This window comes from Diplotaxodon limnothrissa, linkage group LG11, assembly GCF_057381915.1.
Source record: "Diplotaxodon limnothrissa isolate DT_005_m linkage group LG11, D_limnothrissa_male_GT1.1, whole genome shotgun sequence".
In the NCBI taxonomy this organism is placed as follows: domain Eukaryota; kingdom Metazoa; phylum Chordata; class Actinopteri; order Cichliformes; family Cichlidae; genus Diplotaxodon; species Diplotaxodon limnothrissa.
The window spans coordinates 10,328,303-10,355,051 of NC_140606.1; the positions used below are offsets into that span (position 1 = coordinate 10,328,303).

Here is a 26,749-nt window from a genome sequence, read left to right on the forward strand (position 1 = left end):
GCTGTATTGATTTCATTCATTCAATACATTTGTGCATGTAGTGTGAATATTACAACATTTGGTAATAAGTTTATTCATTCAGAATGCGTAGGAGAGCTGAAGCTCCGTCATCAGGCAATGAACCTGCCGTTGCTAATAATAAGGTAACGTAACGATAGCAAGCTGTTTGTGGCTACAGGTGACAGTTCTGCTGGCGAGTATTAGCTGACTGAGTCTACAAGCTAACGTGTGTTTCGGTTAGGTAGATGTCTGCTGGTGATATTTATATTTATTTGCTCTTACAGTGGTTTGGAGCATGAACCAGTTTCTGTCAGCTTTCCATTATTTTGTCCAAAGAGAAGAGGAGCCAAACCCCTTAAACAAAACTGCACTATTTACAGCTTTGTTTGTTTGTTTACGGCTTATCTAATGAATATTTTACTTTCAAACGAATCATTGGCAAGCGATCCTCAAAAAAAGAGAAAAGGAAAACAAAAAAGAATGAATAAACGATCTAAGCAGTAACACTTTTGGGCCTGACTCTACGACTGAGGTTAATAAAATCCAACCTCCACACTTTTGAAACATTTCAGTGTTTAATTATAAATCGAGATGTAGAAGTGAGTGTGCAGTCAACGTTACATTTTCTTTTTTGCATAAATGAGGTTCCGGATCAAAGACGGCCCAGCCAAGCTGAAGTCAAAGGCAGTGTGTCTTACAGCTCCGTGCTCGTCAACATTGGGAAGTGTTTGCTTGTGATCATCCTCGTCCCTCCGTTCCTCAACTACGCCTCCCTTCAGAGAGAAGCACAGATGCTCTTGCCTAAAGGTTCACTCATCTTAAAGTCGTTGTTGCCAACATCAATTTTATGTTTTTCTGCAAAATGTAATGTCATTACTTATTAATTGCGTAATTTAAACAGTTATGAAGTTCTCAAAGCTGAATGAGAAGCACTCAGCGAAGCCTAATCTTTGATTCAGTTTTTTCCCCATGTCTTACATCCAGATGGCCAGATTGTTGATGTTGGTTTGGGTCAAAAGATGCATCTTTTGTGTAAAGGACGAGGAAAACCAGTTGGTAATAAGCTGCCTGTATTTTGTTTTCAATTAGTTTTTTCTGGCACATGGCTCTGTTTTTTAGCTAAGCTCTGCCTGATCAGTCTGTTTTCCTGTAGTTATACTGGATGCACCAACTGGAATGTCCTCAGATGTTTGGTTTCACGTTCAAGAGAATGTTGCATCGCTGACAAAGGTGGGGGTTTGACTCACTCACATTACAGAATTAAATGGGTGTCGTTCTGAATGATACTGTGAAATGTTATAGCATTTTATTAATATGACTGAATTTAATATCTCTAAATATCTGAATTAAATAGATCTAGATTAGTCATTTTTGCCATATGCTGTACATTGAGAGTCAGTCAGTCAGCAGTCACACTGGCTTTCCCTCTGACCACCATGGTGAACTTCCCCCAGAATCTGCGACTACAAATGTGGCTGTGTTTTTGTTGTTTGGGTCGTGCTGGGACAGCCCTTGCAGTATCTCTGCCAGCCTCTGTCAGCCTGGTCTTTCTGCCGGCAGAAAGTCCAGGCTGACAGCCTGCCCCATGTTGTTTGTCTGAAATGTGACCCAGATGAAGTCATAGCCATGTTGCGGAAGGGCCTGACACATAAAGTGAAAAAAGACTGCATAAGCAACAACAAGAAAAACAAACATACAGAGCAATGTTTACGCTTGTATCTGGATCTTTTTAGGGCTACTCAGCCATCATGCATTTTTAAAGCGCTTGAACGCAATAAGGCAGGTCTGGACTGTTCTGTAAGGTGAGCTTGGTGTGACTGAAACAAAAATCTTCTCGCTGTCCTTGTTTGTCACGCTGCTCAGGTGTGTACATACGACAGAATGGGCCTGGGCTTCAGCAAGCGGCTGATGCAGAATGAAACCACGGGAACAGAGAAGGTTTGGGACATGTCAACGACTGGACGGTGAGCGTGCTGTTTTATGAGACCGTCACTCTGAGCGGTTGTAACTATAGACGGCATGTAGAAGACAGACATACGCAATACAGAAATGCACTAAACCTGCACTATTTGTAGTAGGTGATGGGAGAGACAACTCTGGTTGTGAAACACATCAGGTAATATAGAAGTTTATGAGAACGTGCTCCACCTCTCACTTGAATTATTACATCACGAAACATTTTCCTGATCAGTTTGAGGTCACAACCTCTAGTCTCAAGTCATATTTAATATAGCAGGATGTTGATTGTTGATTATTATCCCATTTAGAGTAAAATACATGATAAAGCTTGGCTTGCTTTATTGCTTACCTAGTGGCTTGTTTTCCCCCTGTTTTTCAGTTAGGGCCAGCAATCTGTTTAATAATAAATAAATAAATAAAAAAGATAAAATAGCCAAAATGCCATATTTAAGCCTTTAAAACAATAGTCTACAAATCAGTGGGTGACCTCATCGTAGCTGCAAGATTCTTGTATATGCAGTCTATATTTGTGACATTTAAAATGTGTGTTAATGCCTGCTGCTGTGCAATAATTTTACACTTTAAAACTGCGTCACAGTTAGGATTTGTCTTTTTAAATTCTTGTAATTTTCTTTCTAAATGAATGAGTCTGCTGTTTTTCACTTGCGCGGCCTCCTGTCTCATATATAGGCTGTTGTTGTATTTGTAAACTCAATTTGTATAACTTTAAAAGATGAATTTTCTGTAATACTGATTGCAGGAGGCCAGCATCTGTGTGGAACATACCTGGTTTAATGGCACCTTTTCAGTTTCTATGGCGACCTCGTGTAATGTTTGTATCGGTGTCAGGTCATTGTTTCTCAGCGGCGCACGACGGAAAGTGATATGGGATTTTGAATGCCCGTTTTATTATAAACCCACGGTTGATATCTTCTCTTCTTGCTAAAATGCTAAAGGAGCTATTTAAAACCTTTTCGCACTACTCTGCTCTACATCACACGCGTTGGACGAGGTGCTCAGTAGAAGAAAACGTACCTGTTTTGATGATATGATGAGGCTCGTGACTGATCTCAGTCAGAGTGAAAGCAGAGACAGCGGCAGCTTTTCTAGCACGCTAACCTCCCATCAGTTTCCCATTATACAAGAGTGTTACCCACAATGAGTAAACAAACAGAAGAAGCTGCTGGCCACTCAGCTTGACAAGCTCTAGCTACTGGGAGCTATGGGAGAGAGACAAGCGAGGCAAGCGCGCTTCCAGCAACAATAGCAGACTGTGGCAAGGAGCGTTATGACACAACACTGTCTGAGATGAAAGGAGAGCGGTTGCTTTCACTTTGGTATGTTTTTATTTATGTCTATTTTTTAGGTTTGAATAAGCAAGCACTGCTGACTTTGTTGACCCAGCGGACCGGTTAGCACTGTCGCCTCAGTCCTGGTTTTAAATCTTCCCCGGGGCTTTTCTGTGTGGCGTTGTCATGTTCTCTTCTCATGTCTGTGTGGGCACTGCAGCTTCCTCCCTCAGTCAACATTTTATGACGAAAAAAAACCTGTCATCATCAACAACCATGCCATGCTGAAAATCACCTTTCTTCCCTATTATGAATCTCAAATTGAACTTAAATTTTAATAATCTTCTTCGTCTGTAATAATCACGATTCATCCGACTTCTTTGGAACTGTGATCTACAAGATGTTGAATCATGGGGTTTACTTTTTCATTGGACTGCACAGTTGTCCTGTGTATACTTTCTTTTTCACATGATTATCTACTGAGTAAATCAAAGAAAACAGAAAGACAGAAAATGGGGAATATTCTACTTTTCTATCTATTAAAAAACTGAGAGAAAACCCTTTAAAGGTTTCTTGGCAACAGGCAATGTCAGGCATTAATTTTAACCACTGAGCAAAAACGGGCCTTCTTTTGTCTCTTGCAGTGAAGGAGAACAATCCTTATAAAGCATTTTGTTTGTTTGGTATGGTTTTACCTTTTTAGACAACAATTTATGCAACCACTCTCCAGAACATTTAACTCTTTGTTTCCAAAAAGAAACATTTTGCTTCCTTGATGTGACACAAAGCAAAGACCCCAGTACAATAACATCGCAGATTTCACTCGGTGCGTTTGCCATAGCAGAGTAAATATTCACAGGGAATCAGTATTACTTTGATAAAGTAGCTGTTTGGAACTTCTCATTAATGTTCTAGCCGGAGACTGATGTGTGCACATCCTGCTGAACACACTCCAGGCCTCCCCTGCGTCACGCAGCCACAGGATTGGGCTCCAATCATCCTCTCTCTGACATCGTAATGCGTTTGTCGAGCCTTAAATCTGCCTAAGGAATGAGCAGCCGTGATTTGCCGACGGTCAGCAGTCTAGTTTAGTTTGGCGTCCAGCCCGGGGGAAGTGGTCGGCTGCCTGTTTGAGGTGCAAGCAATCAATTTCCCGGGATTCAATATCTGAAGAGGTGTGATGACTCCCTAACCTTAACCCTGTGAGTCTTGTGAAATCTCTTCGTTTCAGGGTGACACCTTGGGTTTGATTTATTAGCACAACAAACCCGGGACGAGCAGATGGCTCTCGCTGCGCCTCATGTAATGATGATGCTCCCCCTGATGATTTAAGTTTGCTGGTGATTGTTTTTCCTGCGGTGTTTTGCAGTGGAAGCGAGCCAGCAGTCCCCCTCCGTTATGCTGTCATTTGGGTTTTTCAGCAGTGCTGTTTATTTTGGTGCCAGATCTGGAAAATTAGACATCAGAAAACTAAAGATACTGCTGATTTGATTTTTTTTAAAAACTGTTTACATTCTTTATTTAGATTATTTTTGCCTCTTAATATAATAATAATGGAAGCAGATTAGAAATTAATGACATTACTGCAGTGCCACCTAGCTAAACAGATATGGTGGCCCAGTTTGCGGTGCATCCTGGTTGTGTGCAGAAGCTCACGAGTGTCGCTGTCTTCCAGGATGGTGGATGATCTGCACCGGCTTCTGGGGGCTGCTGGGATAGTCGGGCCCTTTATCCTGGTGGGCTCTGAGCTTGGCGCACTCAACAGCAGATTCTACACCCACATTCATGATGTGTAAGTACTGCAGACCAAAACTGAGGATTTTGGATGAGGATTGGCATCTAATCCTCCACCCACACCACTAAGTGTTTTCTCAGAGTTACATCAGTTTGGTCAGATTAAACACAGTGATGCCAGTATTACATTATGGAGAAGCGGGATGGTCTGTTTAAAAACTTTAGATTTAGTTTGTTGTTTTTTGGATGAAATCATCTGTAAGTACAACATGAATTCTCTGCTGAAGGAATGCATTTTATACATGCAGTCATGCAATTGGTGCAGAAGAAAGTACCTGATTGTGTTTGGTACCAATTTTCTACAGAGTTTACTTTGCAAAATGAATTGGGAACCAAAATCACATTTCACTATTGATCGGTCTGTTTGGAAGCTATTTGTCGAAAGGAATATTCAGACTTTATTTCACTTTGATTTGGCCACAAACTGAAGTGATTTCCACATCTCCTCCATAAGTGGGAGAGAGTAGACCTGAATGCATTGAACAGGCTATAGTGACAGCAGCACTCCTTTATATGAGTGTGCACAGCTAACATGAAGAAATCCTGGCTATGTTGAACTTGCTTCATAACATAAGAAAGCGGCATTAATAGCAAATTTCAACAGTCTGCGGATCAAAATCATCTTCTTGTGCATCTCCAGGCCACTTTCACCACAGCTGCTGTTTTAGATGAAGAAGCGTGATAACTAAAAACGTAAAAACCCTCAGTTGTCAGTTGTGTATATTGGTACACGAATTTAATTGAATTGTGTTCTTAAAAAGCTTTAAAGGAAACCTGATTATGGACACATGTAGGTAACTTTCTTAACATTAGCATCAGTAGTTTAAATGTGATGTAAAACACTTTCTGCCATGGTTCTTTACTGATGGTTGGAATGGTTTTGGTCCCAATCTGTGAAGATGATTGACCATGATGAATGTAGATGATAGCAGAGGTGGGCGAGGGGAGAGGAGGGTAAAAATTGGTGTTGTTGTAAAAGCCTCCGCTTTCTGTCATCAGCTGTTAGTTTGATCCACAAAATTGCCTCTATCATTTTATGATAAAATCTCTTCTAACAGCAATTTCAAAGATGAATATATACAGTCAAATCTTTTAAGTAAGACTGCATGCCTGAAAATTTCAGGGTTGTGGAGAACCAGCTCTCATCATCAGCCATTATCACTTTTTGCGTGACATTTGGAGATATCGAACAAATTTAAATTAAATTTGCAGTTCTAAAGGAAGCTGGATGTTTGCTTTAAGCCCACGTTTAAGGTCCGTGGTGAAATTGCAGGGTAGGCCTCAAAGTGAAAATGGTTCGAAAGGGGCTTCTAGGGAGCAGCTCCTTTGGAAAGTGCCCGGACGCGTGGCAGAAGATGTCCTTGAGGGGGATATCGGCCAAATTTAAATGACTTATTTTGGGGAATTTTAGCGGCTGATTAAATCACACCTTCTGTAGCTTTTTGTCCTGGGACACAAAATAAAAACTTGGAAAATGTATAACTTTAATCTGTATCTTGCAAGTCCCTCAACTTTGTCCATGCTATATGTTAGAGACGACTGTATACTGTGGATTAAGACATACTACACCACCAGCCTACTGTGTGAGTAACTGACTTAAAGTACAGCGCTGGTGGTAATGAATGTCATGCTAAAGATAAGACAAAAATAAAATGTGTGTTACTATTTAAGAGTCCTTCATGTCCTCAGCAAAATTTAAAGAAAGCTCATTTTAAAATTGGTTGATAGACATTTAGGAGTTCTTGACCTCGCATGTTAAAATATATCCCAGTATACGGTCCCATCATCTCACATGACTCACCCTTTTCAGAGACAACGAGGTGATTAACGTGACAAGCAGCCCGTACCAGGGATGAAAGATTTAGGATTCAATCAGGCACAATGTTGCTGCTGTTAAGGGAGAAAATTAAGAAGTGGTGAGTGGATGACACCTTTCCAAATGGAAATATTACCTCGGGATCTGGTGTATGCGTGTGGTCATCTGTCTGTGGGGACAAATCTCCAGGAAGACAAATGAGATGGCGCCATCCATCTCAAGCTCATTACTTCCCAGGCCAGGAGGGTAAAGTGGACAAGAGTAGTCAATGAGTCGTTCTTCATCCGACTGTGTGTGTGTGTCCTCTTGTTGTCCTCAGGCAAGTGTCAGACCTGGTGCTGATTGATCCCATCCCAGAGGACATTTTTGAAGAGGACAAGTGGAAGGAGTACTGGTGAGTTTGTAGTGGAAGGCTTCAGAGGACTGAGTCGGAAGAAGAAAAAAAAGTAAAGATGCAAAGGAGAGAGAGAGAAGATGGAAACATGTCGAAGAAGCAAAAACTGGGAAGGGATGTAGAGTGGGAAAGAAGATTGAGAAAAGAGGAGCGTGGAAAAGGGAGCGAGAAGGATGATAACAGCTCTGAGGGGCAGAGAGGAGGCAGATAAAAAAGCGAGAGGCAGGGAAGAGGTGAAAAAAAGGGAACTGTATCAAGAAAAAAGAGGATTAGCATGAGGGGAAGGGAGGCAGAGGCGCTAGCGAGTCAAACTCTTCCCTTACTGGCATTTATGGCAAGAACAGTTGATTATTTTTAATGGGTGGGGCTCATTAGCATGATTAATTGGAGGCCACAGAAACTCATTAGCTGATTGCACTCACTTGAGCAGGGAACAGATGAGGGGGAAGCCGGGGTTGTGGTGGTGGTCGGAACTGAGTGACAGACAGTGGAATAGCTCTGCTTTAATCCTCCGAGCGATATATGTCAAGTCAGTGTCACAGCATATATCTCATTATGCATTAATTATCATACGCGAGGTGTTAAGTGGGGGGTTGGTTGTTATTAATGATAAGCAAGAGTTCAGAGCAGGACTGTTGGTACCAGGTATGCAGTGCTAACTGTGTTTGTTTACAAGTACGGAGCATGGAGTGAAGCTATTAAAAGGTATTTCTCTGCTGAAGAGATTAGAATTAATCAGATGTACAGTTTTGCCACTGGGATGGCTACGTGATAAACAAACCTCTAGAGTGCAGTTTTAGTGTATTTGTTGTCACCAGGTACAAAACAGAATTTCATGCTCAAAACCTGAGAGACATTATTGTTTCATTGGTAAATGATTTGAAATGTATTTATATTTATGTGCATTTTGTTTTCTTTACGTGGTCTTGAACAATAGTTCTTCAGACTTTCTGAAGGTCTCTGAGATTTTCTTTAGACGTTGGCTGCTTTTTCACTCACTCACAGTCCAACCCTTAAATCCGACCATTTCAGTCAGAGTCAAATATTAAATATATTTAAAAAATATTTTTTTGTTTGTTAAGCTACTTCAGATGGACCAATGGGTCATTCAAGCATAATTGAATGGTTCTAACTAAAGGAGTGAACCAGCGTGGTGTGTCCACATAATAGACAACACAGAACCCAACAGCCTATACACCAGCTTGTTGTAAAACGCATCATTTTTTTGCATTTCGAACATTTTTGAACAACATTAAGACTGTCTGTTTGCAATCAGTGATTCCCAAAGAACTATTCGCTGAAAACTCAGCTTATCTTTCCATGGTGTGCAGTGTGTCCTTAAAATAATGAGGAAACTGGACAAGTATAGGACAAAAGAAATGTCGGGCCATCTGCAGAACCTAAATGTTGTGTACTTAAGAAATAGAAGAAAATACAGCAAAGACATGACACAGCCCTTGAGATATTCATCTGGATGTTCAGTTGATCTTTCTATTGTTTACTGAAGCTTCATCAGAAATGGTCTCAGTGGCTGTCAGGAAGCTATTCTTCAAATCAAATCATCAAATCAAAATTTATTTATATAGCACATATTAAAACAACAGTGTTGACCATAGTGCTTCACAGTCAGTAAAAACACGAGACAATTAAAACAAACAATAAAACAGGACAACAAACAATAGGTAACAACACAATAAGCTAAAACAGCCAACTAGTTAGAATCAAAGGCCAAAGTAAAAAGATAAGTTTTAAGACGTGATTTAAAAGACTGGATAGACTCGGCAGTACGAATATGTACAGGGAGGTTATTCCAGAGTCTGGGTGCCACGGTTGCAAAGGCCCGGTCTCCTCTCGACTTCATTCGAGACCTAGGTTGCATTCTTAAGGAAGTGAAACAAGGAAAAAAGGCCTCATTACTAAACTGGACTGAAAGTCAGTAAGAAAAAGTCTGATGGAGCGATGAAAAGATTTGACAGTTGCCAAAATTGAATTATGAGTGTAAAAAGTTCCCAGCAGAGCGTTGAGCTGTGTGAGGTGATCAGATGTGGATGATTGGTGTACACTGAAGCTTGATTAAAGAAGTCCATGATTTTTTACGAGTACTGTGGTAGAGTTGCTTTGGTATAAATTGTTTCCACCATAATTTTATACTTTAGACACGCTTTCATTAACATAACTGAATAGAAATGAGCTTTATAAAAATAACATTTTTTTTATTTATTTATTTTTTTCACCAGAGTTGATTAGTTAAATCTTAATTAAATTCTGGCCTTATTAGAAATCAAACTCGCTTGTAATTATTCACAGTTATCCAAAAGTAATTCTAGATTTATGCCCCAATAAAATTAATTTGTATCGTACAAAAATAATCATTTTGAGGGACTACATTGGTTTAGCATAAAATAAACTAGCCTGATACTGAGCTTTGGAGAACCACAAGTTACCATTAAAGGTTTTAAATTGGCAAATAAACATGTTTATCACATCTTCGTTTCCTGTGCAAAAATTCTGCTCGTATATCTTTGTACAGGTATAATTAATAAAGGATGCAAGGAGAGGCAAATCAGTTAGAACAGATGCAGACGTAAAGGACTGCGTATGGCATAAGAATGTAAATAACAGGATGGTAAAATCAGTGGTGAAAGGAAGGTTATTTAGTTGTTCCTAAGAAATGTTGCAACCACAGCTCTGTCTGCCAGTATTAGGCCACAGCCTGTATAAGGATGAGTGAAGGCAGATAAGAAATGGATCCCTGAAAATGGCCTAATTTGTACGGGACTCAAAGTGGAGCAGCACCATTTATCAGGGGTATGTGTTCAATTATCCTCTGATTAATAGGCATTCATTTCACTGGGTACATGACACGGCAGCAACGATCCAATTACTCTATGGCTGATTTCATTTATATATTGCTTCTCCAAAGACTTACATTTAGTCAGTTTAAAAAAACAGCTCCATCATCTGCGCTTTGATTTCCATGCATGACTATGTAGGAATGAGGGAAACTGCACGAAGACCCAAAGCATGTTCAGCACCAGTCCGCTCACGCCAGCGTCACCACACCACTGACATTCTTGCGTTACTTCATCATTTTCCTTGTTTTACCTTGTTTGTTTCACAAACTTGCATGTCTTCTCTGTATTCGATGTAGATTTATTAGCTGTATGACGTCTTATATTATTTGGTGGACATGATAAGTAATGCAGGAGGGAGCAGGACTGCACCTGAGCAGGATTGTGGGGAGACCGTATCAGCTTTGCTCTGGGACTGGAGGATTTACACATCAAAGACCAGCTCATTAACAGAGGCTCTCTCCCAAAATTAGTTCTGTTACATCCTACAAAATGAATCGGCCCCATCTCCTGAGAATGCCATGTGTGTGTGTTCGTGCGCGTGTAGGCGTTTGCTTTTGCACACTTGTTGTAAAGGGTCAGCTTTCTTACTTGGGATTTTGGGCTGCAGACATCGCAGCATGTGTCGCTTTGCTTGCGAGCATAGATAATACCGCCTGATGAAAAATCAAGCAGAGGGTCTATCATTGAGATTAGGAGAAGCCTCGGCGTACGTCTGGACAAATTGCATTCGGCACAAAAGCCGGCCACGGGTCGGGGTCACTCGGCACCGTCCGTTTTTGTTTCACCAGTGTGAGCAGAGAATCATTTTCGTCTTTCCACTTGAAAAAGGAGCCTTATTTCTTTAATTTAAACCAATCTCTCAGTATCTGTTTGTGTGAGCATGTTAATAGATTGGAGTGTGAAATGCATTTCTGAGGCTTTGGTCTTGCTTTATCTGGACTTTGAATATAAAGGCTTTTTTTCATAGACTGAAAAAAAATCAGATAATCTTTTATTTTTTATTTAATCCATAACAGCAGCATTACATGACTGATTGGTCTGAATACTGAACGTTTACTGACAGTGATGTGATCCCATGTAGTGATCTCCATGACATAATCATGCCCATTTTTAATCCAGTGCTGTGTCAGGGCATTAAGATCATGGGCACTCAGTATTCATTTTTCAGCCTTGAGATTTCTCCAGATTTTCTGAATCTTTTGATGATATTATATCCTGTCAATGAAGCGATATTCAAAGAAAACCGTTCTGAAATTGTTCCACAATTTTAGAGATATGCTTTTTTGCAGTTAATGAAACTGACCTCTCTAAGATGTTCTTTTGCTACCCAGTCGTGTGACTGACATGTTGCCAATTAAAGTAATTAGTTGCGAGATGTTTTCTTTTAGTACAACTTACTTTTCCAGCCATTTGTTGCTGCCGTCCTAATTTTTTCAGATGTGTTACTGCCATCTAATTCCAAATGAGTCAGTATTTTTTCAATATACCTTCTCTATATTTATTCCAATCCTCTCTGTATATACCAAATCCCTGTAATCTTACCTCGATATCAACTACTGGTGTATTTATAGGTAAATAATACGTTAAGCATTTTCAGATCGCACAGCACTTAATTCTTGCAGCTTATTTTGAAGGCTACAAATATTCAGATGAGCAATTTTTAAACTTTTCTTTTAAAGATGTCTAATAGCTTATAGTTTAATTCCACTGGCATCCTGATTTTAATATTATTACATTAAGATGAGCCACCAAAGTTTCTCTTACAAAGAGCCAAGCGTAGCCGCTTACAGCATAACTGCCCTTTGCTCTAGCGTCGAGTTCAAGTTCAAACTTCCTGTAGCCGTTTCAGCAACATGGTTTATAAGAATTTGTCCTTCATGTGCTCACACACACCACAAGACACATCCAACAAAACACAACAAGGCAGGTAAAAGTTCAAATCTTTTCTTTCTCAGTCATTCATAAACAGTAGTGTGTTCCCATTTTTTTTCATGATGACTTCCTGATCCTTGATCTACAGGAATTCACTAAGATGCTTCGAGCTCTTATCTACGTCTCTTAACTTTCCCCAGTCTATGACTTTGTTCAGTTTGAACTTGATTGGCGTCCGTTTTTAGCCTGGTGATTAGTAGTTCACTCTGAGCAATCTCAGGTTATTCCATCAATCATGTCATTCCTTTTGCTTTGTTTTTTTTTCAGCTTAATCCAAACACTCGACTAGGAAATTGGTTCTTTTGTTTTATGAATCAAGTATTGTATCTGTAAAGAATCTAAATGGTGATTCTTCTCTTTTTAACTCCTCATACATTTTCTTGCTGAGCAAGCATTTCTTTGAGAAAGACCGAATGTACAAACTCTGCCTCGGTTACAGTCCTCTCGTTCGTCCATGTTGTCTGTTTTTTCTCATTTCCTCTCTTTCTCTCGCTCTGTAATGATGGATGAAAACTGTGCTGACAGTCAGACTGCCCTGACTCTCTAGATGGCCATTTAATGATCAGAGATTCCAGCTGGAATGAGACAGATTGGTTGGTGTTAAGTACCAAAACAATTACACTAACAATGCTGCATTTAAAGCAAGAGTTTTGCTGTGGTTTTACACACTCCTGTCTTCTGCAGCCAGGCGTGCACACGTGTGATATAAAACTAATTTAAGCCATTGGGAATATATTTGCTCAGAGAGCAGAAACGGAGGGGAGTGGTCTTGTCTAATGGGATGGTCCTTCTAATGAATGCTGATTGACTGACAGACGCTCCGTTTTAATGTACTATTACTGTGTTTAGTGTAACTCAGTCCTCAGAGGAGCACTGCTTGAACATCTCTTTATCCCTTTCCTCTCAATCTCAGGTCTTTTAAGTGTTTCTAATTATTAGGTGTGTTTTTAGTTTTTGGTGTTTGAATCTATTATCATGTTTAGAACAGAAGAATTCCATCTGAGACCGTCCCAACAAGTTTATGTGCGCGTGCTGTATAAATCCAGCATATTTTCAGTGCATTCTGTTGCTGTAAATTAGAATACATGATGCATGTAAAGAGGAAGATGAAGGAGGTTGTTCTGTAGAGTGTCTCACTGTGGGCCTGACAGCTGTGGCAGTGGGCCTGGATCTAACCCTGAGTGAGTTAAGAGTCCCAAAGTGAAAATGACACTTTGTGCACCATTCATCATCCCGCTGCTCATTAATATTCTCCACAAAGCACGGACACAGACAGACTCCGAGTCATGATAACACAAACATTTATGCATGCACGTACTCTATATTTGCACATCACACGCTGCTGGCCGCACAGCGTGCTGCGTTGTGCAGCAGTTAGACACGTTTCGCAGCTCACCTGGAGCCTGCTCTGCATGACGGGCAGCGTATGACTGTCGTTTTGATTGACGACCCTTCGGCCGCTCACAGCTGCTGCTGGCGTGATTTATAAGCCAGACAGGTTCAGTCCAAGTGTTTCCATCCCGTCCACCCTGTACTTCGTTAGTGGATAAATTTACAGGCGTAACAGAATTTTCTCTCCTCCCCCCTACTTCTGTATGGTCCCTTCCCTTATTGTGATATTTAAACCTTCCAATTATACTCAGATTGCTACAGCAGTAATTTAATACTTTAAGTGGCGTTATGTAATCTCTGAGCTCTCTTGCTCCCTGTCTCCTTTATCCTTCGTTGGTAAACAGCAGCAGCAGTGACGACATGCCCACTTGCCCCCTCAGAGCCCATTCGCTTTCAGCGTCAGTTTGCGTTCAATAACTCACTGGAGAACAGCCCTGCTCTAAAACCTCCTCGGGGATCCTCTGCTGAGATTGGCAGCAACCACCCAGCCCCGGGCTGCTGTATGGTGGGAGCAAGGGAAGGGAGTAGAGACTATATTTAATATGAGGAAATATGTCTTGGGGTATGTTTTGTGACATGATAATAAGGCTAGTCAAGTTACACAACACAGTTTCTTCACATATACAGCATGGGTTCTCATCCATTGCTTCATAAGTGTGTCATTCATTATGAATCACACTGTGGTTCTGAAATGGCTCCCACTGTGGCAAGAGCTTCCTGCTGTCTTTCCCTGACTCAGCTGTTCACTGAATCCCCGATGAGTCAGGAATGCCAGTTAATTGTAATTAGAACCACTGTAAGCGTAACTATTGCTGTTATGCTGCGCTAATGAAACAGGGCTGTCCCGGCCCCTGTGTATTTACCCCAGTGTAACCTATAGTATTGATGCAGGGAGGAGGAGGCAGGGAACTGACCGTGGTGCAACACTGGCACCTTGTGGTTGTGCTCAGTATTACATGTCTGTGTTTAACTTTTCCTTTTAATTTAGACAATTATTCCAAGTTATTATGCTCTTATTTCCTGTTTGGAAGGATTCTTAACACTTAAGAAAATGTTTTGCTTGCGAGGTTTCAAAGTGCGTCTCGTACAAATGATGGGTTGGTAATCAAGTGAGATGAACTGGCTTCCAGAGCTGGAAGGAAATCATGGATATTGAGGACTGATTGAAGACAGTGTTTTTATTATTGTTATATGTTATTCATTAGAAAAGGTGAAACGTTCAAAATGAAAAGTAGGATGTCACAGAACCTGGCAACCATCTTGGTAATGCCCCTGGGCACTTATTTGTATAGTTATTGAATCCAGTATTTAAATGAACGTTTTGAATTTTAGAGCTTAATGGCACTGGAAATAAACAACAATAACAACAAAGCTGCATGTATAGAATCACTAGCCAAATCTGATTTGGGGGGAAAAAAATCAAGATATAAAAAATATTAAAAAAAAAACTCTACAAGTTGTTCTGAAAACAGAGTATGGACAGAATCAGCATCTCATACTCAGTTTTCCATTATGGATGCAGTAAGATGAGAATAACTGTAAGTGCTCTGACCTACACCTTTAAAACAATAATGAGTAAAAATATCTGCCAGCACATCGTTGAAAGTGTCGTGAATCTCTGCTGTTTGCCTCCATGCTCAGATTTTTCCCTGCGCTGTTGTTAATTGTCTCTTTGGGCTCAAAGAGCTCTCCCATACATTAGTGTTTGCTGAGTGCTGTCTCTCCCGCTCTAATGTCTCTGGAAAAACACACATTTAAGTGGAGCTAAGGGACTTTAATATGAAATTGGTTAGCAACAGAAAATCTAGCTGGAATTCTTTTACTTTGTCAGTGAACGTCTGCCGATCCTTATGTTGTATTTCCTACCTTCCTAAAGCTAGTGTACTCTCTTTTAACGTGTAGTATGTCCAGAGAGTATTCATAGCACTTCACTTGTTTAACATTTAGTCATGTTACAGCCTTATTCCAACATAGATCTAATTTTCTTTTCACTTTAAAATTCTGCACACGAGACCTCGTAACACAAACTGGAAAGGTTTGGTTGAAGTTCTTGCAAATGTTTTCAAAATATAAAACAGTACATCAGTATCAATAACCTTTGTTCAGTACTTTGTTGCAGCAATTACAGCCTCAGGTCTTTCTAAATATGATGCTACGAGCTCTGCTCACCTATTTTTATTTATTTTTTGGCAGTTTCTCTTATTCTTCTTTGCAGACTCTCTCATCAGCCTGGATGGGGGAGTGTCAGTGCACAACTATTTTGAGATCTCTCCAGAGTTTTTCAATCAGGTTTAAGTCTGGGCTCTGGCTGGGCCACTTAAGGACATTCACAGAGAGGTCACTTCTTTGTTATGTTGGCTGCATGTTTAGGGTTGGTGTCCTGTTAGAACCTTTGCCCCAGTCTGAGATCCAGAGTTATCATCAAGGTTGTCTTTGTACATCATCTTTCCCTCAACCCTGACTAGCTCCATGATGCTGCCACCATCACACTTTACTGTAAGGATGATGTTGGCCAGATGATAAGCAGCGCCTTGTTTCCACAAGACACGACGCTCATCATTCAGGTCAAAGTGTTCAATCTGTGTTTGATGAGACCAGAGAATTTTGTCATGGCATGGTGTGTGAATATTTATGTGCATGTCATATTTCTATTTTAAATCGCGGGGGTTTAAGTGTTAATACATTTCCAGCAAACTTTTTTCTCATTATGGGGCATTGTGTGTAGAATTTTCCAGTGAAAAATTATTTCAATCTATTATGGAAAAAGGTTGAACTAGTGAGGCAGTGTAAATACTGTCCAGGTTTGCTGTAAAAGATGATAAAACATTATAAGAATCAAACATAAAACCCGAATGTTGAATGTTAAAGGTAGAAATGTCCAGGTGTGATTCATTTCTATGTACTGAAGTATGTTGGAAACAGTTTGAATGTGAGTAGTGCTGCACAACACAAGGAGCATGCCTGTTTTATAAAGGTCGGGTTAAAATGTAAAGGTTACCTCACTCGTTTTTTAATGTGTCGCAAATACAACGTAAGAAGTGGCAAAATGTCACTGGGCTGAGGTCTTACTTTTTTTCTGTCCTTGAAGGAGTAGCACTTCCTGTACTGGCTCGTTTTTCATCAAATGTTAGATTTTCTATATTATTTCCATGTTTTAGTAAATTTTTTGGATGCATACAAAATATATACAAAAGGACAGTTTATTCAGGCTGGGCTGATTAATCTACACTGAAAGAGTCAGAGATAAAGGCCCCATCACGTCCACGTTTATACGCCTGCCTTTTTCTAATGGTCTCTACCATTTTTTTTTCTTAAGAAATCTTCCTTCGGCGTAATAGTTAGGTGAGCCCTCTGTAATAGTCCGTGTTTAAATGTTCTGTGCTCATTGTAATAGTTGGCAGAAGCTCGTGTAATAGTTCGTGTTTTGTGTGTGAGCAGGCTCTCAGGTAACAGAGGCCCTGCATATGAAATGAGATGGTAATGAGGAGGAGGAGGGGAGCCTTATCACTATTGGGCCAAATTCCGACAGTGAATTGCGCAGTTGTAACAAAAGTAACAGAGCGTCCATTCAGCCTGCACTAATCCAGATGGGAAAGTCAAACAGCAGAAAGTCCACGGCACAAACTCATTTCATCACTTTATTAATTTAGATATTGCCTCCTCGCTCCTGTGGGGAGAAGGGAGAAAAAAAAAGAAAAAGAGCCCCTCTGAAATGACCAACATCGGTGAGGCGTTTTGCTCTACATGGTTCCCCCACTTCGTCTCCTCCCGTTATCTGTTTAATTCATCCCGCCAATCTTGGCTGTCTTTACCCACTAAATTTCCCTTTGACACGCATGCCTTGCTTCGCATAATCCTCACTCGGGGGCAGAATTAAAAATGGAAAAAAGAGGAGGGAATAGGACAGGTGGCTGAAGAATCCTTGAAATAATGTTCAATGCCAGACCCAGCAATGATTTGACCAGATTCGAATTGGAAGGCTGATAGGGAGATTTCCCCCCCCCCCCCCCCCCCCCCCCCTTTATTTTTGGAACCAAGGGGCAAGAAAAGGGTGACAGGTGGAAAATGTGCAGAGAATGAGAAGTCCCTTAAGAGCCAGGTCGAAGAGTCAGTTCTAAATTGTGGTGCCAGAATGACTTCAGGGGAAAACTGTGGAAAGGGAGATGAAAATGTCAAAATGTCACTCTCCGGAGGTCTGATTTGAAAAGTTTTCTCTGTCTACTGAAGACTGAGAATTAGAGCAGTAGTTTCTTTTCTCCCTCTGTCTGTATCCATTATTGACCTGAAGGGTGCGTTTCTTCCACCATGAATATGGCAGATGTGTTATCTTTACACAGCTGCTGGTGGCAGCTGATCGTGCTTTCTCTGCTGTTATTTATCAGCTTTGTCTGACCAATCAGCGGTGATGTGCTTTGCTGGAGCAGAGCTCGATATGCCAAGCTACAGTTCTTTGGGTACCGCATATCAACAACAGGTCAGATGGGTTCGTTTACACATGAAAGGTGCATGTTTGTGTTGGTGATATGATGTGAGCAGGATAATGGAAGGGAAACCTACATGTTGTGAAGTGCAGTTTCTTTGAAGCAATGCTGCCTTGTGCTATTATAATTCAAGTATTGGTAAGTTTGTGGAAAAGAGCTGATGACATTTTTGATTTATCTGAGGTCAAAAATGTCAAGAGTCTAAAGCCATTCTAGTGGCTTTGTTAGGTTGTGTAAGAGTGTGTGTGTATGTAGGGGGGTAACACTACACGATGTTTGGAACTTTAGGTCAGGGGTTCGACTTCCAGCTGTCACAGGCCAAGAGGCAATGTACACCCTGGGCAGGTAACCCGTCTGTCACAGGGCTAACACAGAGAGACGGTCAACCATTCACACTCACATTCACACCTGCGGCCACCAATTAAGCCACTAACTGATTGTCTTTGGACTGTGGGAGGAAGCTAGAGCACGTGGAGAGAACCCATGCAAACACAAGGACACACGGAATGGCTCCACCCAGCTGGTGGATTAGAACCTTCTTGCTTTACATGCACACTGAAATGATGACTTCATCACCTTGATGCTCCAAAGTCTTTCTAAGTGCAGAATCGGACCGTGAGCGGTCACAGACCCTCAACTTCGAAGCAAGTGTTTCAGATGCAGCAAGACAGCAAATTCATTGGATGTGATGACAGTAATTTTCTTGCTTCAGCCTTCAGTGTACTGCAGCATAAAAGAAAACGACCCTTCTCCTTAAATATTTGTACAATAATACTCAATAGACATTTTCCTGATCAGATTATGGTCTCTCTTGCTAGTTTAAACTCTTACTAAATACAAGATGATGTTAATTTTATACAGGTAAAGCAGGGTTATACTTTACGGCCCTGCTATCTTGTGATTTACAAGTTGTTGCTGTATTGTAGTGACTTGTTGTTGTTGTTGTTTTCATATCTGATCCTGGTTTACAAGCCAAAATTGCAATAGCCAAAGGACTCAAAGAATCCAATTGGTCACCCTGCAGTGGCTGGGAAGCATATAACCACACATTAAGTGCTGGCCAAATTAGAATTTCAGATGAAATTCAAATTGTAGTTCTTTTGTAGCCATAGGGAGCTAAATTCACATGCATTTGACCTAATGAATGAGATTTGTGCATTTTCTGCCAATCTAAGAATGCCTTTTTTCAGTGATTGGTCTACTTTGCTCCAGCCTATTTTGAGGACACATGAAATATATGATAGTCATACATTCTTGAATACCTGGATTTGCCCTTTTGTTTGTTTTTTTTATTCTTTGTTTTAATAATTTAATATTTTGCAGTTGAAAAATTAACAATTTCTGTTATTTTTTTAAATCCCCAAACCAATTATTCCATTTGTAAAATGATCAATACTTAAGTGTTTAACCGTTCCTTAGCTGGGTGTAACACAGGGGCTGAAAATGTATAGAACCTGTTCACAGTTGTTTCAGATGTTGGAACAGATAGGGCTATAACAGTGCTGAAATCGGATCCAGATCAGACTGAAACAGGTAGGAGTGTCTCTCCGTGCAGGGGTACAGATCTGCAGTGTGCGTGCTCTATGTAGGGGCAGGGTGCGGGGCACGGCAATAGCGGCAGCAGTGGCGAGTGGCACTATTGATTGGGCTCTGCAGGCTGAAACCAGTCAATTCAGAGCACCAGTGAGCCGAAACCGATTGGGGCTCCTGAGTTACAAAATCCTGCAGCTCTACTTCTCTCACCTGCTAAAAAAGAAAAAAAAAACGGTATTTCTCATTCCCCAGGCAAATGTTTTCAAAGACAAATTTTAAGATTCATGGTTGAAAAAGACTTGAGGAAAAGCAAATAGTATGTGTGACATCGCTGGAGTTGTTACGTGTGGCCTTTCTCAATCATGGCACCATTCAGAGCCTTAGCGTGCTGCTTCACGGTTTAAGACCATCTCACTCATTTACAGCTGTGAAGATTAGGTCTCTGAGGATGACCGCTCATTTAAAGTGTGACTGTTGTAAATTGTTAATTACATTTATTCACAAACATGATTCAGTTTTCTTATCTTACCTGTGTTATAGTTCAGAGCATGTAGCTTATAGCTTGTTTTATTTACAGAGTGCCTTAACTGCAACTGTAAGAACTTTTGAATCATTTTTCGTTTTGCTCTTTTGTCCTTTTCCCAGAAGAAAAAACACAGAACAAAGAAAAAAGCCAACTTAAACAGAACACAACACAGAATTTCAAATTGTACATATCTCTTTAACATTGTTTCTAACATGAGAAAGCGGTTGCTTTATGTGATAATCTGCGATGAACTGACATTACTACAACAAGCTAGCTAACTAATGTCATGTAGCATTTAGCAAATACGCGAGCTAAATATTCCCAATTGGATATTAAATCTGGGTTCATGAGGAGGACAGAAACATGACACTATTTTAACGGTTACTGTCACGCTGTTACCACAGGACTTTAAAAAGACGTAGCTGTTCTCCTGCTCAAGGTCTTGTCATTTTTTTCAGGTATGGTAAGGTGGTGCCTTCATTCCAAGCCAAGCAGTTTTCAGCGGCCACGGGGCTGAGCCGCATGCTGATCATACTGGGGGCCATTGAACCGACTGTGAAAGGCGAGAATGTCTCAGAAGAGGTCATTCAGCGACAGGTCAGGCTGACACACTATACAGTGTACATGCGTCTACAGTGAAGCACGTCCTCAACATTAAAACACTGAAATCTTGTGTGAATGTGACACAGCGAGTCCGGTGTGACTTTAAAGGGATTTGGGAGTATGTAACTAATGGTCAGGGTACAGAAGTACTATCATAACATGCCATCTTTGTAGGCTGAATGCAGTTTTCCCCCTCCTCCTTTTTCATCTATAGCACGTGTTCTTTTAACTGAATTAAAATCAGCAGTAAAAATTGATATCTTTCAGGCATTCAAATCTTTTCCCTCTCACCTTTTCCCGTGCAGCCACAGGATGGCGCTAATGCGAGAACAATCGCGTCTCCTCCTCAGCAGAGATGCGAGTGGGTGATGATAGCAGGAGCGTTTGTCTTCATAATGTCAGAGACTGTGAATTTGGCATGATATGACACGAGACATTTTAAATAAACCAAAATTGAACCCGTCTCCTGGAGCTCATGCGTGATATCCTGCATCTCGTGATGCCTGCTATATTGTAAAACCTGGCCTTTTGACAGGTCATACGGTGAGTGAGGAAGACGCTGTTAATAAAAGCTACAAGCGTCTTTTGCTGTGTATTGCAGATGAGTTTTTTTCCCCTATAGAGGAGGGAGGAGAGGTTATTTTGCATTCATCCATACTCAGATTTGTCTGTGAATCACACATACAGCTGTGGCACTTCTGCCTGTCATGAAGTCCTGTAGTCATTTCCACGTCCTATTGAAAAACATCAGAGGCTTGGGGGTAGTAATGGATTTCGATGATGAACAACAACAAGCCAGTATCTTTAAAAGCACGGAGAAATGCTCTCTACACACTGATGCCTGTATTAGCAGAAAAACAAAGGCCGTGACAGTCATGTCAGGGACATTAGAGACAGACTATTAGAGAGAAGTTAATTCCTGCTTCCTTTTTTTTTTTTTTTTTTAAACCCTTTAATGAACTTTGAGTGACATTTTTCTAACATCTGCTCACTCGTCTCCTGCAGTTGTCTGTGCGATGCAGTGACGTATGCTAGGGGATGAATGAGAACAGTTCGTTAAGACGCCTTGTTCTCTGCTGCCAGCCACCCACGATTTGATGGCAGCAGTGATGAGGGACCTATTTCAGCTTTTCAAGTGTTACAGTTGTTGCCAAGGCGATAAGGACATCATTGTGCTTGAATTCTCCAAGGACAGAAAAAGGTTTTTTAGACGGGCTAGTGAAGGTTATAATGTACACACAGAGACTCACACACACATACACACCGGACTCAATATAGCATGCATTCCATTTCTCAAGGGCATGTACATGTAACCGCTGCTTAATTGAACTGGACCCGAATTGTTTGCCGCAGTGATGAAAGCACCAAAGGGTGTCTGGTTTCATTGCGTGCAGGTGACAGATGAAGTTAAAGGCGAGTTCTGCTCAATTTTGCAAATTCCCGTGAATTCTGAAGCGCGGTGAACTTTTTTCAGCCTGAGAACAAGAGACAGATTTCAGAAGTGTTATCAGTTTGTTCCTTCTCTGAGCTGCTCTGCTGAATGAGATGGACACTGCCTTCACTGCATTCAGATCGGCTTACTATAGAAAACGTTATTACTACTTTTCCCATCTTTTACAAATTATTCTGCTAATATAATTTTTCTGTGGCGGAAAGAAAGAAGTTGGGGGCGTTTTTGTTCTCACTGAAAGACATTGCATTGTGCATGGAGCTGTTTGTCCAAGGATCTTGGGTTTTTAGACAAACATAAAAGGTTTGTATGAGTTGATATGGGATTAGAGGCATGTGAAGACGGGTAAAAAAGGTGACTGTGGAATAAGGTTATTCACATGCCCCCAAAATTGACTTGTTAATTCTTTAATTGGGATTGCTCAATTACCCATCAGCGGGTATGGGTACCTGCACATTTATTTATTTATTTATTTTTTACTTTTACTGTGCAAAAGTTATTCTAAAGACTCTTCAGAATTTTTTTCCATCATGCAACTCCAATCAATCTAGGGCTGCACGATTTTGCATAAAATGAGAATCACGATTTTTTGGCTTAGAATTGAGATCACGATTCTCTCACGATTTTCTTTTCCAGTATAAATATTTATTGCACTTATTAACTGCACATCAACTTCGTAACAGTTGAAACTGAACATAAAAACAATAAACAAACATAAAAACAACAAATGCCTCACGTTTTGTTGTTGCCGCAAAATGTTGTACTGCTTGAAATTCCGTCTCCACCGTTGCTCGACACTGCGTGTATAGAGCAGGTAGTGCAACAATACAAAAATAGTTGCGGGACGGCACTGTGTAGCGTTTGTCTAGGGTGTTGATCATTTTCCTAAATCCCTCGTTTTGCACAGTGTTGATGGGAGCCATATCTTTGGTCAGGTGATAAGTGATAGCCTCCGTAATTTCTTTGAGTTCGACGTGTATAGGGAAGCGCTGTATAAGGTTCCCGTTATTGGTGTTTGGGTGGTTGACCGGGACGGATTTTCTCCTGTCACTTTCTCGTCATCCCTGACGTGCTCTCCGCTGTTTTTTCCCTGCTAATTTTAGCATCACACGGCACAGCTTCTGTGTCACGTGGTATAAGGCTCCGCCCTTGTCATTTGTTGAGCAGGAAGAGTGAGCGCTTGTTTTCATGCAGAGTACGTCCCGGATCAAAGTGCGGTACAATCGTCGTCGTCTTTTTTTTTCTTTTTCTTTTTTTTTAAATCGTTGTCATTTGGAAATGAGATCGCACATAAGTATGAATCGAGATCGCGATTTTCTAACGATTAATCGTGCAGCCCTAAATCAATCCCATCATATTCATCAACTAGCACCACAAAGACTCCAAACATTGATTCAGAAAGAACACAGGAAGAATAGGGAGTCCTGCAACTGATGTGAAAAATTATGTGAAAGGCAAAACACAGGCAGGAAGTTTGGTTTAGTTTTTATCTGTAAAGTGCACTTTGTATGAAGTGAAGTGTACAGTATTTTTACAAACATTAGTTCGCACATTAGTGACATGAGTTCTCGAAAGGATATTTACTTTTAGTGTCTTATAATTTGCACAGAACTTTTTATGTATAAATAATTTTTTTTAATGCGATTCATCACAACAAACTAGGTCTTCTGTTAATCTCACGTTTCTTCATTTAAGGTCTGTCCGATTCATACACTCAACAAAAATATAAACGCAACACCTTTGTTACTGCTCCCATTCCCCATGGGATGGACGTAGAGACCTAAAATTCATTCCAGATACACAATATAACCATCCCTCCCAAACAGTGGTCACAAATCAGTCCAAATGTGTGGTAGTGGGCACATCTGCTATATTGAGATAATCCATCCCACCTCACAGGTGTGCCACATCAGGATGCTGATCTGACATCATGAGTAGTGCACAGGTGTACCTCAGACTGCCCACAACAAAAGGCCACCCTGGAATGTGCAGTTTTGTCTCACAGCAAAATGCCACAGATGCCACAAGCAATGAGGGAGCGTGCAATTGGCATGCTGACAGCAGGAATGTCAACCAGATCTGTCGCCCGTGCATTGAATGTTCATTTCTCAACCATAAGCCGTCTCCACAGGCGTTTCAGAGAATATGGCAGCACATCCAACCGGCCTCACAACCGCAGACCTCGTGTAACCACACCAGCCCAGGACCTCCACATCCAGCAGGTTCACCTCCAAGATCGTCTGAGACCAGCCACCCAGACAGCTGCTGGAACAATTGGTTTGCACAACCAAACAATTTCTGCACAAACTGTCAGAAACCGTCTCAGGGACGCTCAACTGCATGCCCGTCGTCCTCATCGGGGTCTTGACCTGACTCCAGCTCGTCGCCGTAACAGACTTGTGTGGGCAAATGCTCACATTCGATGGCGTCTGGCACGTTGGAGAGGTGTGCGCTTCACGGATGAATCATGGTTCACATTGTTCAGGGCAGATGGCAGCTGAGAATGTCCCAGTTCTTGCATGGCCAGCATACTCATGTCACCCATTGAGCATGTTCGGGATGTGCTTGACCGGCGTATACGACAGCGTGTACCAGTTCCCACGAATATCCAACAACCTCGCACAGCCATTGAAGTGGAGTGGACCAACATTCCACAGGCCACAATTGACAATCTGATAGACTCCATGCGACGATGTGTTGCACTGCATGAGGCAAATGGTGGTCACACCAGATACTGACCGGTTCTGGGTCCCCAGACCCCCAATAGCGCAAAAAACTGCACATTCCAGGGTGGCCTTTTGTTGTGGGCAGTCTGAGGTACACCTGTGCACTACTCATGATGTCAGATCAGCATCCTGATGTGGCACACCTGTGAGGTGGGATGGATTATCTCAATATAGCAGATGTGCCCACTACCACACATTTGGACTGATTTGTGACCACTGTTTGGGAGGGATGGTTATATTGTGTATCTGGAATGAATTTTAGGTCTCTACGTCCATCCCATGGGGAATGGGAGCAGTAACAAAGGTGTTGCGTTTATATTTTTGTTGAGTGTAGATGCACCCTCTATAGGAGCTTTCAGCAGTGGTATTTAACCACACAAGCCACACATTGCTGCACATCAGTGAGCCTCGGTTGATTGAGACCATGCTGCCGGTTTCACAGGTTGTCCTTCTTTGGGCAACTTTTGGCAGGTAAACTGGAACAACATGGCGACAATTGCAGATGTTATCACCCAGTTTCTTTGCCATCACAAGTTGGCCAATGTCAGAGTTGATCAGATACTTGTGCTGCCCATTTTTATTGCGTGCCTGAGAGGAAATCAACGGTCTGTTCAGATCTGTGTTTGGCTGGAGTAACTAAATGCTTTCAGTCTCAAACGGGGAGAGAATGTTTCACCTGTGCAGTTTTGATGAGGTTAACAAGGATACGGTGGATGTTTGCACGCATCTACCTGAATGGTTAGTTTAGTTTTTGTTAAATAGTGACCATCAGCGACCGTGTTTTTTGTTTGTGTTCTCTTTTGTACGGTGGCCCTGAGAGGTCAAACGCTCCAACTTAAGAAAACACCAGCAAAGAGAAAAATGCTGCAAAAGCTCACAAAACACAACTGAAGTTTTTGGGGAGATGATAACGTGACGAAAGTGCAGAACCGAAAAGTTAACAGTAAACAGCGAAGATGTATCCACAATATGTTAGGAAAACGTGATTTTAAAACTCCCATTGCCCTTTTCTCCCTCACAACATCGATGAACTCTCTGAACTTTTAAGCGTGCCTCAGTGCAAACCTTCACTTTATTCCTTCTCTGTTTTTTTTCCATTTCCACTGTGTTTGTGTGTGTGTTTTATGTGCTTTGGCAGCGTTTTTCTATTTGTTGGTGTTTTCTTAAGTTGGAGTCCATTTGACCTCTCAGGGCTGCCGTACATTTCTGATAACTGTGGAAATTCTTTGTTTTTGTTAGCCTGTATTGATCTTTCATGGGTTTTTTTTTCTGTTCCTACAGAAATACCTACAAAGTAACCCTGCGCACCAAAGTGCTGCTGTCGATGAGCATTACTTTCTGAATGAAAGTGCAGCTCAAGTAAGGTATGGTAAAGATATGTAGACGCTCTCCCCCCCCAGATTTTTCTGGATGGTTTTGCACATTTGCATGTGGAATTCAAAGTGAACTTCAAAAATATTAAACAAAATTATTATTCTGTTTTTTTTTTTTCTTTTTTTCTTTCAAAGGGACATAAAGTTTAAGCCCCTCTCCAGCAGGACATCAGTGAGCGTGCTCACGGGGAACTCCTTTGACATGCAAATGCCAGAACACCTAAACCGAGTGAGTGCCTTTACTGTAACTGCACAACTTCATGCTGCATCATTAGGTCTGGTACAGTGACTGAACAATGCTCTAATAACATGGTAAATCATATTCCCCATGCACCAGATGGTAGCGAAGCTTCAAAAGAGGTTTCTGGAGGATTCCTACCCGTCGGCCAATCACATTCACATAAAAGGAGCAGACCGGCGAATGATCTACAAGAAGCCATCTGCCATCAGCCAGCACCTGAGGAAGCTAGTCAACCAACGACAAGCCAAGCAGCAGAGCGAGTGACCCGTGTCCAAAATGTAACTACACCCCAGACATGAATGGAGTAATAAGACAATCAAGTTACTTTTTTTTTTTTTTTAAACATTTCTTTGCAGCAATCTGGAACGATTGTCTACACGTCTGC

General features: G+C 41.2%; 1 protein-coding gene across 1 annotated transcript; it reads left to right on the forward strand.

The window, feature by feature from the left end:
- Positions 1 to 83: 83 nt before the first annotated feature.
- Positions 84 to 26,628, forward strand: LOC146622359 (uncharacterized). The gene is made up of 11 exons (XM_085365078.1): positions 84 to 143; positions 645 to 807; positions 985 to 1,056; positions 1,154 to 1,230; positions 1,864 to 1,964; positions 4,924 to 5,040; positions 7,178 to 7,252; positions 20,430 to 20,568; positions 26,032 to 26,114; positions 26,259 to 26,352; positions 26,461 to 26,628. Exons 1-11 carry the CDS (start codon positions 84 to 86, stop codon positions 26,626 to 26,628), a joined length of 1,149 nt encoding a protein of 382 aa, XP_085221204.1.
- The last annotated feature ends 121 nt before the right edge of the window (positions 26,629 to 26,749 follow it).

Coding starts and splice junctions, on each gene's coding strand:
- LOC146622359 (XM_085365078.1), top strand. CDS start 84: ATGCGTAGGAGAGCTGAAGCTCCGTCATCAGGCAATGAACCTGCCGTT. Junction 26,115..26,258: donor GAAAGTGCAGCTCAAGTAAG/GTATGGTAAAGA, acceptor TTTCTTTCAAAG/GGACATAAAGTTTAAGCCCC. Junction 26,353..26,460: donor TGCCAGAACACCTAAACCGA/GTGAGTGCCTTT, acceptor CCCATGCACCAG/ATGGTAGCGAAGCTTCAAAA.